Genomic DNA, 13,522 nt, shown 5'->3' with positions numbered 1-13,522 from the left:
TGAATTCTTGAAGCATTCACAGAAGCATTTTTGCAGCAAGAACAGCGTTTATTTTGGGATCCACTCTCACTAAGCCATTTACAATTGGTGTTCTTGCTTGAAAAATTGTTGTGGCATCTCTTGTTTGGACTCTCTCTCCTCCTGTTTGTCTTTATTCCTGTCTGTGTGCTTCCTTTATTTTCATTTTAAGGGGGTTCTTGTTTACAGCAGAGTGAAGCAAAAGTGCTCAGTCCACCAGGCCTTATAGGATGTTTTCAATAGTCATCTGATCATTGAATAAAACCAGCTTTTCTCTTAGATATTCAAATTAGATATTCTAACAAAAATATTAGCCTATGTAAATTTTACCTTAAGATGATACTATGAACCAGAAAACATGGCATCATTATTCTGAACGTCAAATTAGTAAAGAGCTATCATACAGAGGATTCATCCTGTATGAACATATCAGGCTAAATGAAAGTCATTTTATTTTTTCTGATACGGTCCACAGACCAATGGACTAGGAAGGAACATCACAGAATGTTTTGGTTTAATAAAGTACTTAACTTGTCCTTGTGAACAAGAGAAAGTACACGTGGTGGTGATGATCCTACAGGCAAGCGAGTTCACACGCTGAGTCTTCAGTCACAGACTGGCACGGACCTTTGGGGAAGATGCTAAGTGGCTGCTGCTAAGTCTGCTGTCCGTGTTTGTATGAATACAGATAGAGATGTGAATAATCAAGTGCACACACAGCAGGACTGCAAGTGTCATGATCCCAAGCCCTTCAACAGACTAAAATGATAGTCTAGAAGCAACTAGTGAAATTAAGCTGGGGAAAGGCAGTGTTTCGAATTTTTAATCAAGCATTTATAAAGGCCTACTTGGAGGCAGTTCTTAGGAGAATGACAACAGACTTGGGAATCTTGGCTGACCACAACTCAATATGCGTCAACAATACATCACAGTCCTTAGAAAGCTAATTTAATCTTACACTTCATTATCATCCCATATTCTGGTCAAGAGATATAGTCCACCATATTCTGCATTAGACCACACCTCAGGTATTTTGCTCCGAGCACTGGGTTTTAGTGTCATACGAGAGGATGAGTGTAAGGGGAAGACTTTCAGAGTCTAGATCTGCACTAGCCACTGTAATAGCCACGGGCCACGTGTGGCTCTTCACATAAAATTTAAAATTCCATTCCTCAGTCACACCAGCCACATTTCACACGTGCAGTCTCCATGTGTGCAGCAGGGACACATGCAGGCCACACCATGGTGGACCACACGTTTCCATTATTACAGAAAGTGCTCCTGGACCGCACTGGTCTAGACCCCATGTCATCCAGAAAATGGGAATTAGAACTCGTGCTAGAAGAGAAAGCTTTAAGCAGCCCTGACAAGTTAAGACTTCTAAGTGCTTGAATGTAGAAAATAGACTGGAGTTGTTCTCCCCAGTGCACAGAACTAGGAGAAGAGGCAGAAGCTGTTGAGAGAAAGAGCCCAGCTTAACAAATAAAGATTCCCAACAATTAAAACTATTCCAAATGGAATGGCTCCTCACGCAGGAGTGGGCTTTGGTCCCTGAAAGTGCTGAAGAGGAGGCTGGATAATCTCTCTTCCAGAGATGTCTCCACAGGGAGAAATGTCTCTTCTAATTCAAAGTTACAAGGACTGCATGCAAACACTCAAGACTAACAAGACACGGGTTCTGACGGATTATATAATCTAGCAAAGCATTTCCCTCACCTTTTTACTGATGTTTACATATGGACGGTGATGAAGTGAAAGCAAGATAGATAGATAGGAGGAGAATAAAAGAAAAGAGGGACTTATATGGTGAACTGCCGAATGTCCTGATTCTGTAAACATGCATTTGTCTTTAAAGAGTACTGCCCTCCCTCCCAGGTCAGGACCTTGAGCAGGACATCACGGCCATCAGTGATGAACTACAAAAGCATCTTACTTTTTCTAAAAAAGTTATGCTCATTTTTATTCTAACTCTATATGTTCATTTTGTTATAAAACCATTTAAAATTGCTTACCCACAGTAAACCTGACAGTCCAAGAATGTATACCAGGCTTATCCTGTGCTAGATGGTACTTGCCACGAATATTACCTTCATATTTTACAATGCCTTCAATCTCACTCTAGAGACTACTCTATCAGCTAAAGGTTTCTGGAGAGGGAAGGAGAAGCAAGGCAGTTGCTTGGAAGTGCTAGAAAGGAGGTGCTAATATTTATAACTGCCCTTTTTTCATGTCTTAAATTTAGTACTTAAGCAACTTGCAGAGAGAGAGAGAAAGGGAGGTGCTGGTTAGAGCCCTGTGTCATTGTTCTGGTCTCTCTAACAAACAATGAGAGCCTGAACCTCTTGACTATGGAAGACAGCACAGATTGTGAAAGAAGGAAGAGAAGGAGGAAAAGTAATGAGGCCAGGATACAGACACATGTTCAGTCTTGCCTCCCCAAACAAGCAAAGCAACTGGTTGTAACTTTTTGTTTTGTCTGTCTTGGCAGCACAAGCCTCATTCAGCAGAGAGAGATCTCTGGCAGGAGTTGCATTTGATACTTCAAAGCAGCCAACAAAAGGCTAATGTAAAATTGAGGAAAAGGATGAGAAAATGGTATAGGTTCAGGATAAACACTGGTAATACAGGAGCTCTTGCAGCAAGCTATACTGGAAAATCAAGTTTGAGGGCTAGCAGGTCAATTTTATGGGCTCCTAAACTACCATTGAAGAAAGGTGCCCAATGGGCCACCAAGTCAAGTCTAAGAATGTTGTCACTTTGGAAATAAGTTCTGTTAATAAAAACAATTTTAAGTGTGTGCAGAGAGATGAGAACAAAAAGGTTAACTGACTAGTTTCTTTTGCAATTAACTATATGTTAATTTGGACTGGGAAACTGATTCAGTCATTCATTCAACAAACGTGGACTGTTTACCATATGCCAGGCGCTGAGCTCCACAGCAGAGTAACAACAGGGATGAAGAAAGACAAGATCTCAGCTTTATAAGGTTTCACTCTGATGGGGGAAATGGATATGAAAGAATCACAAATACACAACAGAAAAAAAAAAAGAGACTGAATATATAACAAGGTAGATACTATAAACAGAGAAGACATAACAATGTGGAAGGTGGACTTAGCAAAAGCTGGGGGAGGGTGAATATTCCAGGTAAAGGGATTTGAGGCAGGAACAAGCTGGGACATTCCTAGAAGTGAGGAATGATTCTAGAGAAGGCTCAGTGGGAAAAGAAGACTCAGGTCACGCAGAGCATTGCTTATCTTGAGAAGGATTTTTGCTCATGACCTAAGAACAATGGGAAATTCCTAAAGGGTTTAAAGAGCCACAACATGATCACATATTTATGTTTCAAACACAACCACTGTAAATCGAAATTCAAAAACCTAGCAAACGTGTATTCTGGGGATCAGTTTATGACTAAAAGTGAGGATAAACGTAAGAGTATTACACATATGGCTCAGTGTACAGTAAGCTCTCTTGTGTGCAAAATATCATATAAACATTTTAAAATCTAATAAAAGATTACAACTTATCATATTAAGATGCTTATGTGTTTGTTTTGTAGGACTTGGGCTTAGGGAGCTCATTGCCATGAAACACAATAATGTCTGGTTTGTTTGTACTGGTGAAGGTGGTGGTCCTTGAATGCAATGTCCTTCACATATGAAGACACTAGTCCTTTTTATTCTCATATGGAGAGCATACATTTGGGGATGAATTTTCCAGTTAAGGTGCAAATTCCTTAGGCTTATCTACACCCACATGTGGGTAAAGATGGGATATAGTTTGTGTCCACTTTATTAGAAGCCTGATTCCCCAGAAATTTAAGTTCTAATTTTGGCTGAAGCTTCTCCGAAATTTCCCTTAATTTATATGATGACCTCGTTTCAAATACTAACTTATACAGATTTTGATTAAACAAACCAAAAAAAACCTGTTTTTACCTTTGAGCTTTTACCTCATGGTTATAAAATTACTTAGCTACACCATCACTTGAAATCATATAAAAATGCTTGTCTTTCCCACATGCAGCTTTGTTTCTGAGCTGTGGGCTATTAAAATATCAATATACTTTAAGAGTTATAAACTGAATGTGATGAATCATTTAAATAAACTCTGTGCCAAGAAACCAGGCAATAGTCTCTTAAGTCTCCCAAACTGATTTTTCATTAATCTGATTTTGGGAATATAACAAGAAATGCATGCTCATGGACAGAATTCCCACTTGATACAGTTCTGGATTCCATACACAGATAACGTCATACTGCATTATTTGACTTCTAGTCATTAGTTCAACTCTACTCCTTTTAGCATACAGAAGTCAAGGCTCACATGATTCCCGCTCCACGTCAATTTCCTTTTGTGGAAAACTAGAAGTGTGGCCCTAGCACACGGCAGGGCTCAGGGGACAGACAGCCCTAAAGGTGGATGGATAATAGGCATTTGGCAAATCATAACTGTTAATCATCAAAGCTTTGTTATTGAGTTGACTATGACCCTTGACTCTGAATATGAACAATGCTTAATGACTACTTGAAAAACAGTAGAGAAGCAGAATCTGTGCTAAATTGAACTGCAGTGATTTCATTCCCCTGCTTTAAAAAAAAGTCAACTACTCTCCAAACCTGTAAAACACTTGAGCTGATCCCTGTCAAAGTACCCAATCTCCTTTCAGGTCCAGACCTCACTCACCCTTTCACTCTATACATTGAAAGGACAGCCTTCCTCTGCTTCTATCATCCAGGGCATCTCCTCCTTGGAGATGTCTTTATTCTTTATTGTGTCTGCCCATTACATTTATTCAAAGCCCCTGGACAGCAGAAGCCAAGTTTTCCTTTGTTCTCCAGCATTAAGAACACAGAGCTTCCTCAGAAGCTCAGAGGTAAAGAATTCACCTGCTAATGCAGGAGACACAGGTTTTATCCCTGGGTCAGGAAGATCCCCTAGAGAAGGAAATGGCAACCCCCTCCAGTATTCTTGCCTAGAAAATCCCATGGACAGAGGATCCTGGTAGGCTACAGCCCATGGGGTCACAAAGAGTCAGACACGACTGACCCGCTAAGCAACAATGCAGCACATCGGAGTGCTCTGAACCCATCTTACAGTTATGTAAACCTTCAGGCTGGGAATGTTGTTCATTTATTAATTGTAGTTGAGTGGTGGTCTTGGATTAGTCATTAAGTCATGTCCAACTCTTGTGACCCCATTAACTGTAGCCTGCTAGGCTTCTCTGTCCATGGGATTTCCCAGGCAAGAATACTAGAGTAGTTGCCATTTCCTCCTCCAGGGGATCTTCCCAACCCAGGGATCAGACCTGGATCTACTGCATTGCAGGAAAATTCTTTACCAACTGAGCCACTAGGGAGGCCCTTATTTGAGTGCTCACTGATTGTTTTTAACCATTTGAAGAGAGCAAAAGTTTTCCTTGACCACTCATCCCAAATGCCAAGCTCTCCCTCCCTCATCTATTGCCTCCAGGATAATGTTTCTAAATTCTTCCTTCCTCCTGTGACTCTCCTGTTTTAGACTCCACGGCGCACGGGCCCCCTCCCTGCTCCCTAGTGCACTCTGACTGTATCAGCAGCAGCTGCGGCTCCTCATGCTGTCCTGAGTCCTTTCATGTACAACCTGACACTTGATCCTTCACCGGAACCACACGAGGTGGACTGGCAGACATCTACACTGCTCCTCCCGATAAAGCAGAGTTCATTAGCTCTGCTTCAGGTCAGGTGGGTCATTAGCGTGAGTCAAAGGAAACCTGGGGGCCCCATTCCTTGCTCAGATCTCTACTTCCGCACAAGGGCCCGAGATCTCTCGTCCACTGAGATGTTTAATCAGAACCTCCTATGTGGCAGAGAATGGACTGGGCTGCTGAGGGAGCAGACATGAGTCCTACCCTGGAGTAAGACGGGTGACAAATGCCAAGGGAGAACCACACAGACTGCACTGGTGGGAGTTTCATATCTGAAGAAAGAAAGGTCATCACCCTTCTCCAAAGTCTACAAGAACAACTGTTCATGCCACACGAATTGCTAAGACTCCCTATTAGCCCGGATTATTGTCTGTAGCATATAAATCTGACCAGACCTCTGAGGGAAGGCGGGACTCTCATACCTTCTTGCATCCCAAAGCATCTCCCATGCAGGAGGACATGTGATGAGATAGTACCACATCTCAGGCAGCATCAGGTTCTGAAGCCTGGGGTGGGGGGGAATCATCTATCATTGATATATCCGTGAATCCTTATCCAAGTGATCCAACCCAATCGAAAAACACCGTATGCTCGTGCATGCGTGTGCCAACTCCCTTTGGTCACATCCAACTCTTTGTGACCTTATGGACTGTAGCCTGTCAGGCTCCCTTGTCCATTTTATTTATTCAAGAATACTGGATTCTCCAGGCAAGAATACTGGAGTAGGTTGCCATGGCCTTCTCCAGGGGATCTTCCTGATCCAGATATTGAACCTGTGTCTCTTACATCTCCTGCACTGGCAGGCAGGTTCTAGCATCACCACCATGTGCTCAGTTGTATTCAACTCTTTGTGACCCCAAGCACTGTAGCCTGCAAGGCTCCTCTGTCCATGGAATTTTCCAGGCAAGAATATTGGAATGGGTTGCCATTTCCTACTCCAGGGGATCATCCTAACCCAGGGACCAAACTCTCTTCTCCTGTGTCTCCTACACTGCAGGTGGATTCTTTACCACTAAGCCATTGGGGAAGCCCTTGAACCCTTGAAACACTAACAAACGTATTTTTATGCAGACATGTATCCTGTCTCTCTCAATAATTCTTGTAGGGCCAGTTTTCCCTGTGGTGTTTGGACAGATCCATTTTGTGTTTTATGGTTTTGTATTCTGAATTTTTAGTTCAGGACCTGATGAAATAGTTCATTCACATGCATTTCAGGCCCATTGGGCTAGAAAACACCTCTATTTCTGAAGACCAAAATCAGCCTCCGTGGGCTGAGACAGACAAACTTTGAAAGACAAACAGAAAGGGAGATTTTATCTACTGCACACTTTCATTTCACACATACTCCATGACATGTGATCACCACATAAGATTGGTGAGTTGAATCCTTTGGCTACTTAAATTACTTCTCTTGTAAATTACTTCTCTTGTGTTTTTCTTTCCTTTAATCATTATTATTGTGGTTGTTATCATGTATTTTATTCATTGCCAAGCATGCATAACTGAACACCAGTAAGATACAGGTATGCTTTTTCTCCACTGTAAATTTTTAGCCTTTGCTATGGACTAAGTCTCTAGGAGATTTGTTTGAATAATACTAAGTATAGGAGCTGTTCCACAAATACTCCTTAATTCAATTCACATATTAATTAAACACTGATTGTATGCCATAGGGGATTCCCAGGTGGCACTAGTGGTAAAGAATCTGCTTGCCTATGCAGAAAACATAAGAGAAGCAGATTCCATCCCTAGGTTGGGAAGATCCTCTGGAGGAAGGCATGGGAACCCACTCCAGTGTTCTTGCCTGAAGAATTCCCATGGACAGGAGCCTGGCAGGCTCCAATCCATAGGGTCGCAAAGAGTAGGACACGACTGAAGTGACTGAGCACGCATGCGTGCATGTATGTATGTATGTATGTCATGAAGTGAAGTTGCTCAGTCGTGTCCGACTCTTTGCAACCCCGTGGACTGTAGCCTACCAGGCTTCTCCGTCCATGGGATTCTCCAGGCAAGAAAACTGGAGTGGGTTACTATTTCCTTCTTCAGGGGATCTTCCCAACCCTGGGATCGAACCCAGGTCTCCCACATTAGAGGCAGACGCTTTAACCTCTGAGCCATAAAACCTGCATTAAGTGCTAGGGAAAATGAGTCAAACCCAGAGGTGTCATGATAGAGGAGGAAAATAAGACAAAATCATTTTATGGCTACATCACAGGTGAATATACAAGGCAAGAAGGGACTGGAACAGGACAGGGGAGGCTTAAGGACAGGACCCCTTCCTTCCCCCACATACCACTCAGGACACTTTTCATGGCTCCCTCCCTCACCTGCAGGCTCTGAATCAAGTGTTACCTTCCCAGTGAGCTGCTCCCTTCAATCACATTTAAAACTGTAAACCCTCCTCCTCATCTACCACACACACTCCTTTACATCCTCTCTCCCTGGCACTTAGCATCTTCTGACCACATCTTCCACTTATTTTATTTCCTTCCTTTTTCCCTGAGAAGGTCAGCCCCAAGATGGCACAACTTCTGATTTGTTCAGTATTGAACCTCCATCTTCGAACAGTACCGAGCACAGAGCAGGTCTTGGAAATCTTCAAAAATCAGCCTTCCCGACCACCCTAAAGGGCAGCTGACTCTCTATCCCTCTGCCCTTTCTTTTTCTTCACAGCCATTATCGAAGAACTGAAGTTATCTTTTAAAGTTTGTTTACTAATTTTCTCTCATCCCTCCACTTGGATGGAAGCTTCATGATAAGAGGAAGTTTTTCTGCTTTGTTCACTTGTGTCCCAGGCACACTAAACAGAAGCTGGCACCATTTGTTTCTTCCATAAATTCTGGCTGAATTAATGGTGGCTCGTTTCCACCGAGCACTCAGTCTATGGCAGTCAGGTTTCACTGTATTCTCTCCCCCAGTCTTCACAACAATCCAACGAGGTGGGCACTATTATTTCCCTCATTTTACAGAGTAGGAAGTACGGACTGTACCCTGCCCGAGGTTGCAAACTGGCAAAGAGAAGAGCTGGCAATTAACTGCAAGCCATTCAACTTGAGTTTTGCTTCTAATCACTGTTCTGCTGAACTGATGGCAGCTGCACTGCAGGAGAACGGTGCCACCATCGCTCCAGGGCAGCTGTAGTGGCTTCTTCATCATTTGGCTCCTTTAAGCCCCTCTCCTGGCCATTGCCATTCTCCACACTAGAGTCTGAGTGATATTTTCCAATGGCAAAACTGATCATCTCACTCTTCTTTAAATCTCTTCAATGGCAGTCCATCATCCATAGATCACACATGTTGAGGTCCCACTGGCAAAGTGATCAATATTTATGATAACCTCCCTAGAAGGATGATACTGTCATCTCTGGAAAAATGACAGGTTATGAAGAAAAGGATGGACTTCAGAGAAATGATCCACTTTTGAGATGATAATGAGAAAAGGCTTGTTTGGTCATGATAAGCTGACTCTATCAGTAATTTAGAAAGATTTATGTAATAGCAGAGTCTCAGCAAGGTAGATGTCTTAAAATGGATCTACTTGGGCCCCACCAAAAAGCATTAATCTAGGTACATCTTTGACATTCCTTGACTTAAATCTTTTCAGGTCTTAAGATACCAGGCAAAGCATCTGCATTTTGGACAGTATCATATAAACCATCAGTCAAGATAAGACCCAACTAGCTCTACTGAATGACCAATAAGGCCTCTTTGGTTCAACAGTAATGCTACATAACTTACAGATTCAAATCTGCCCTAACTCAGGCCACAGGTTTCAAAAATGTCCAATGTGCAACTTCCCTGGCAGCCCAGTGGTTAAGACTGCTGCAACGTCCAGTGCAAGGGGCATGGGTTTGATCTCTGATAGGCGAACTAATAAGATCTCACATGTCTGCACCCCTCCAAAATAGAAAAACAAAAATGTCCAGTGCTTGGGCAGCTTATGCCACATGACAAGAAGCCAGAAGAACGATTACATCTGATAAAATCACCTTGCTTATGCCAGGTCAACAGTTTTAGTACAGAATATGCTCATTCCAAAAATTATTCCATTTCTTCCCTTAAAATATACCATCCTGCCATGTGTGGCTAGGAAATGAGGAAAAGTAAACACAAAACACAAACCACATTTTGCTCCTAGCATGTCAGACTTTTGAACTAGTGCTTTGTGGGATTCAGAGGAAAGCAAGCCTATTCAGGCTTCTCACATCCTGAAAGTTCCCTAATATGGTCAGAGATGAGTTTTGCTAGAGGGGAAGCTCAATGCTCATCCACCCATCATCCCAAGATGCTGGCATTCTACCAGGCTTCCTTGACATTATCAGAACTGGTCCCCAACTGAAATAATCTCTGGCCAAGAGGTGACAGTTGACCCAATATTAGCTGCTGGCTCTTGCGGCTGAGAGAAGAGGAGGGTCTTACCAGGCACAGTCTTCCCTGCGTCCAACCTCTCCAGCCAGGAGGAGCCCCCACCACACAGAGCAGCAAGTGTATGAGCACTGACATTAAACCTCAGGCTCAGGGTTCCCTGGTGGTCCAGCGGTTAAGAATCTGCCTGCCAATGCAGGAGACATGGGTTCAATTCCTGGTCAGCGCAGATCCCATGTGCCATAGGGCGACTAAAGCCACGTGCCACAACTACTGAAGTCTGAACACTCTAGAGCTCGAAGCCACCACAAGGAGAAGCCAGAGCACCACAACTAGAGCGTCATCCCTGCTCACTGCAATTAGACAAAGCCCATGTGCAGCAACGAGACCGAGTGAAGCCAAAAAATAAATAAATGAAAATTTAAAAAAATCTTATGCTCAAGACTACAAATGAGTTTTTTTTTTTTTTAACACATCTTCAAATTATTTAACTTGCACAAATTACCCAGAAAAATGTTTTCCCTCACAAAATGTTTTTTAAAAATCTCAAGAGAAGTCAAACAGTCTGGGGACCTACCGAAAAAATATGGGATTTAATGGTGGTGCCATAGCAAATTTCTAATCTGAGCCACGTTATATAGTTTAACAATTTTTTTTTTTTTGAAATTTCAGAAACCTATTTAAGTACTGCCTTTCAGCTCTGGTTATTTTTCAAGTGCATCTATATAAACTTAAACAGTCTACCCTACACCAGACAGAAATTAACAGTGCTTTAGAAACAATGACCGTGTATTACAAAATCCGAAAAAAAAGCCTAGAGAAGAAAACAAAACATTTATAGAGAACAGCCAGGAAAGTAAATTTTTCAAGACACTTCATAGGTATTAAAAACAATTTTTACTATGCACATTGAATTAGCAGGCCCATGAGGTAAATTACTCTTTACAGAGTCTATGTAATCTAGGTAGTAAACAGGATCTACCATTTTATTAGAGGAACAAAGCAATCCCTGGTTAGATGCACTACAACAAATTAAGGGAAAAGAAAGTGAGATTATTCAAATTCAGGAAAGATTACTCAGCATTCACTAAGGTGAAAGGCAAACAAAAACATGAAGAAGAGCGCAAATATTGAAGGTTTCTAATTTTCCAGATGTCATTTCAATTTTCTAATTACAAAATTATAGCTTTAAAATGTAAAACCACCAGGTTACTTACTTCTGATAGAACTTTCTAATTTCCTTACAAGTTCTTTCGCTTTCAACTCTATACCATGTGCAAAAGAATACTGTTTTCTCCTCAACCCTCCCAGATTCTAAAACCCCACTGCAGACCCTCTCAACCATGAAGCGTGCAACGACCCTCAAGACCCTTTCAACATGCTGACAGGATCTGCCAATACACAGGGCAAGGACAGCGGGGCGAGGAAGTGTCATTCCCTGGGATTTAAATAGGCCCCCCTTGGTCAAATGAGAACAGCGAGATATTAAAGATACAAAAAGCAGTGCTCCATTCAGACTCCAACATTTTAAACAACTGGGAAAGACAAAACAGGTATGAACACTAGCATAAAAATCTTTCTTTAAATTCGGTGTTTATTTGTCAAATACCAACTTTTTCTTTTATTCCTTTCTGTTTCTGATCTTTGGAAAAACCACATCAGTATCAAATGTCACTCAGTTCTTATTCAAACAGAGGAAAGCAGACACAGCGGCTGCACCCGTGACTTAGCTGACCTGGGCTCTCAGTAAAAACAAACCTCTATAAATCGCCAGATGTAAGCAATTGGGTAGTGATCACTTTAATTAATTGAACATCAGCTTTCCTGAAATTTACTGTATAATTTCAACCCTCCCAATACCTTTCCCAGATGCAACTAACAATGGTGGTTTTTTTCCCTTAAGTTGTTTAAAGGAGGAAAACATTTTTAACTTCGGGGGCTTAAATGTATTTTTAAATTAATCAAGATGGATGTGGTAGACTACTTCATTTTAGAAATCAAACCATGCTCCTTCAAAATGACTTTAAAGGCTGAAAGTCAAAATTATTCTAAAACATCTCCAATGTGTAAATATAAACACATCATCTGACCTAATAATACAGAAAAATGTAACACAATTTTAATCTTATTTGAAAACTCAGATATGTAAAAGGACATGCAATGATATTTCTAACTTCAATCATCTATTGAATTTTAACCATATTAAGTGAATAGTTTGATGTTTCTCAACTAGATTTCCACTGCAGGTGCCACACTTAAAAGAGGATAGCCCAATGCTTTCTTTTCCACTCCATTTCTCCTCCCCAAATAGCTTATTCTCCATGGAACTATGTAACACTGGATCCATAGATCCCATGCCAACCATTGAGTGATACCAGAATTTAAGTCCTAGTCTACCATAATCAAATCTTCTCTGTCGTGTGAAGGTGGCTTCTCTGAATCTTGGAGGTCACAGCAGCAAAGGATGGCAATGTATAAAGCATCCTTGCTACAATGATACTCAAAATTTAGGAGAGAAAAAGAGAGAGGCTAGGAAGCAAGTCAACCAGTTTAAAGGAAGCATATTGTACTTGTAAGATCTGTAGTCTAGCCCATATGAAACTGCTCCCCATGGTCCATGCAAACATACATGTGAAATCCTTCTAACATCCACTTACAAGGAGAGAAGTGTAATATTTGCTGTAACTGGTCCTAAATTTGGAATGGTCTCCAATTCATTGTTGTTCAGTTTCCTATAAATGCCAAAGAGAGAGAGAGAGAGAGAAGCTGATTAATTTACAATCTGTATTCCGTAAAGGTGAAAACGTTATAAATTCATTTAAAGATCCCTCTCCCAAGTTAAAGGTTTTAAATATTAGGTTGGCCAAAAAGTTCACTCCAGTTTTTCCATAAGATGGTATGGAAAAACCTGAATGAACTTTTTGGTCAACCCAACAATTATTGTAACCCAAATGCTCTTTACAATCAAATACTGTGATGGATAATATATTTGATTCAAATCTCAAACAGGAAAGAGCTGAACTCACACTTCTCGAAGGCTGTGAAGGTGGCTCAAGGAACTTGCCTTGATGAAAGACAATCTGTTGTGACTTAAGTCCCTGTGGGGGAAAAAAATAAATAAATAAATAAAATTGTAAGTAGTTTCCAAAAATCACTAACAGTGCTTAATGATGTGCAAGACAGAGTGGATTTACGAACTCTCTCTCAACACCAGCTACAACATGAGAAATAATTGGTCTGTCCTGTCCATAAACTAGAGGGCAAAATCCAAAATACAAACTCTTGAGGACAAAATTAGTTTAGGAGGCTGGCAGATTCAAATGCTCCAAGCCCGCAAATGTTTTAGGAGATGGTTTTTGGCCCAGGGTGAACAGATCTTTGTGAACTGGTTGTTTTGCCTCACCCTCCCCACCCCCTGCCATCTCCTCACTTCCAACTTGATATGATGAAG

The 13,522-nt window shown here is 41.4% G+C and overlaps 1 protein-coding gene across 1 annotated transcript in view; it reads right to left on the bottom strand.

Moving 5' to 3' along the window:
• LRIG3 (leucine-rich repeats and immunoglobulin-like domains 3) overlaps positions 1-13,522 on the bottom strand; it is a 52,056-nt gene that overhangs the window by 32,365 nt on the left and 6,169 nt on the right. Inside the window, exons 2-3 of the mRNA XM_010855200.1 lie at positions 13,098-13,169; positions 12,729-12,803 (exon numbers count right to left, since the gene is read on the bottom strand). Coding sequence (XP_010853502.1) covers positions 12,729-12,803; positions 13,098-13,169 — 147 coding nt within the window. The remainder of the gene's footprint in view (positions 1-12,728; positions 12,804-13,097; positions 13,170-13,522) is intronic.

The sequence above is a fragment of the Bison bison genome, unplaced genomic scaffold, assembly GCF_000754665.1.
Source record: "Bison bison bison isolate TAMUID 2011002044 unplaced genomic scaffold, Bison_UMD1.0 scf7180017864359, whole genome shotgun sequence".
NCBI lineage: Eukaryota > Metazoa > Chordata > Mammalia > Artiodactyla > Bovidae > Bison > Bison bison.
Note: the sequence above shows the minus strand (reverse complement) of the source record. Positions and strands in the feature narration are given on the sequence as shown.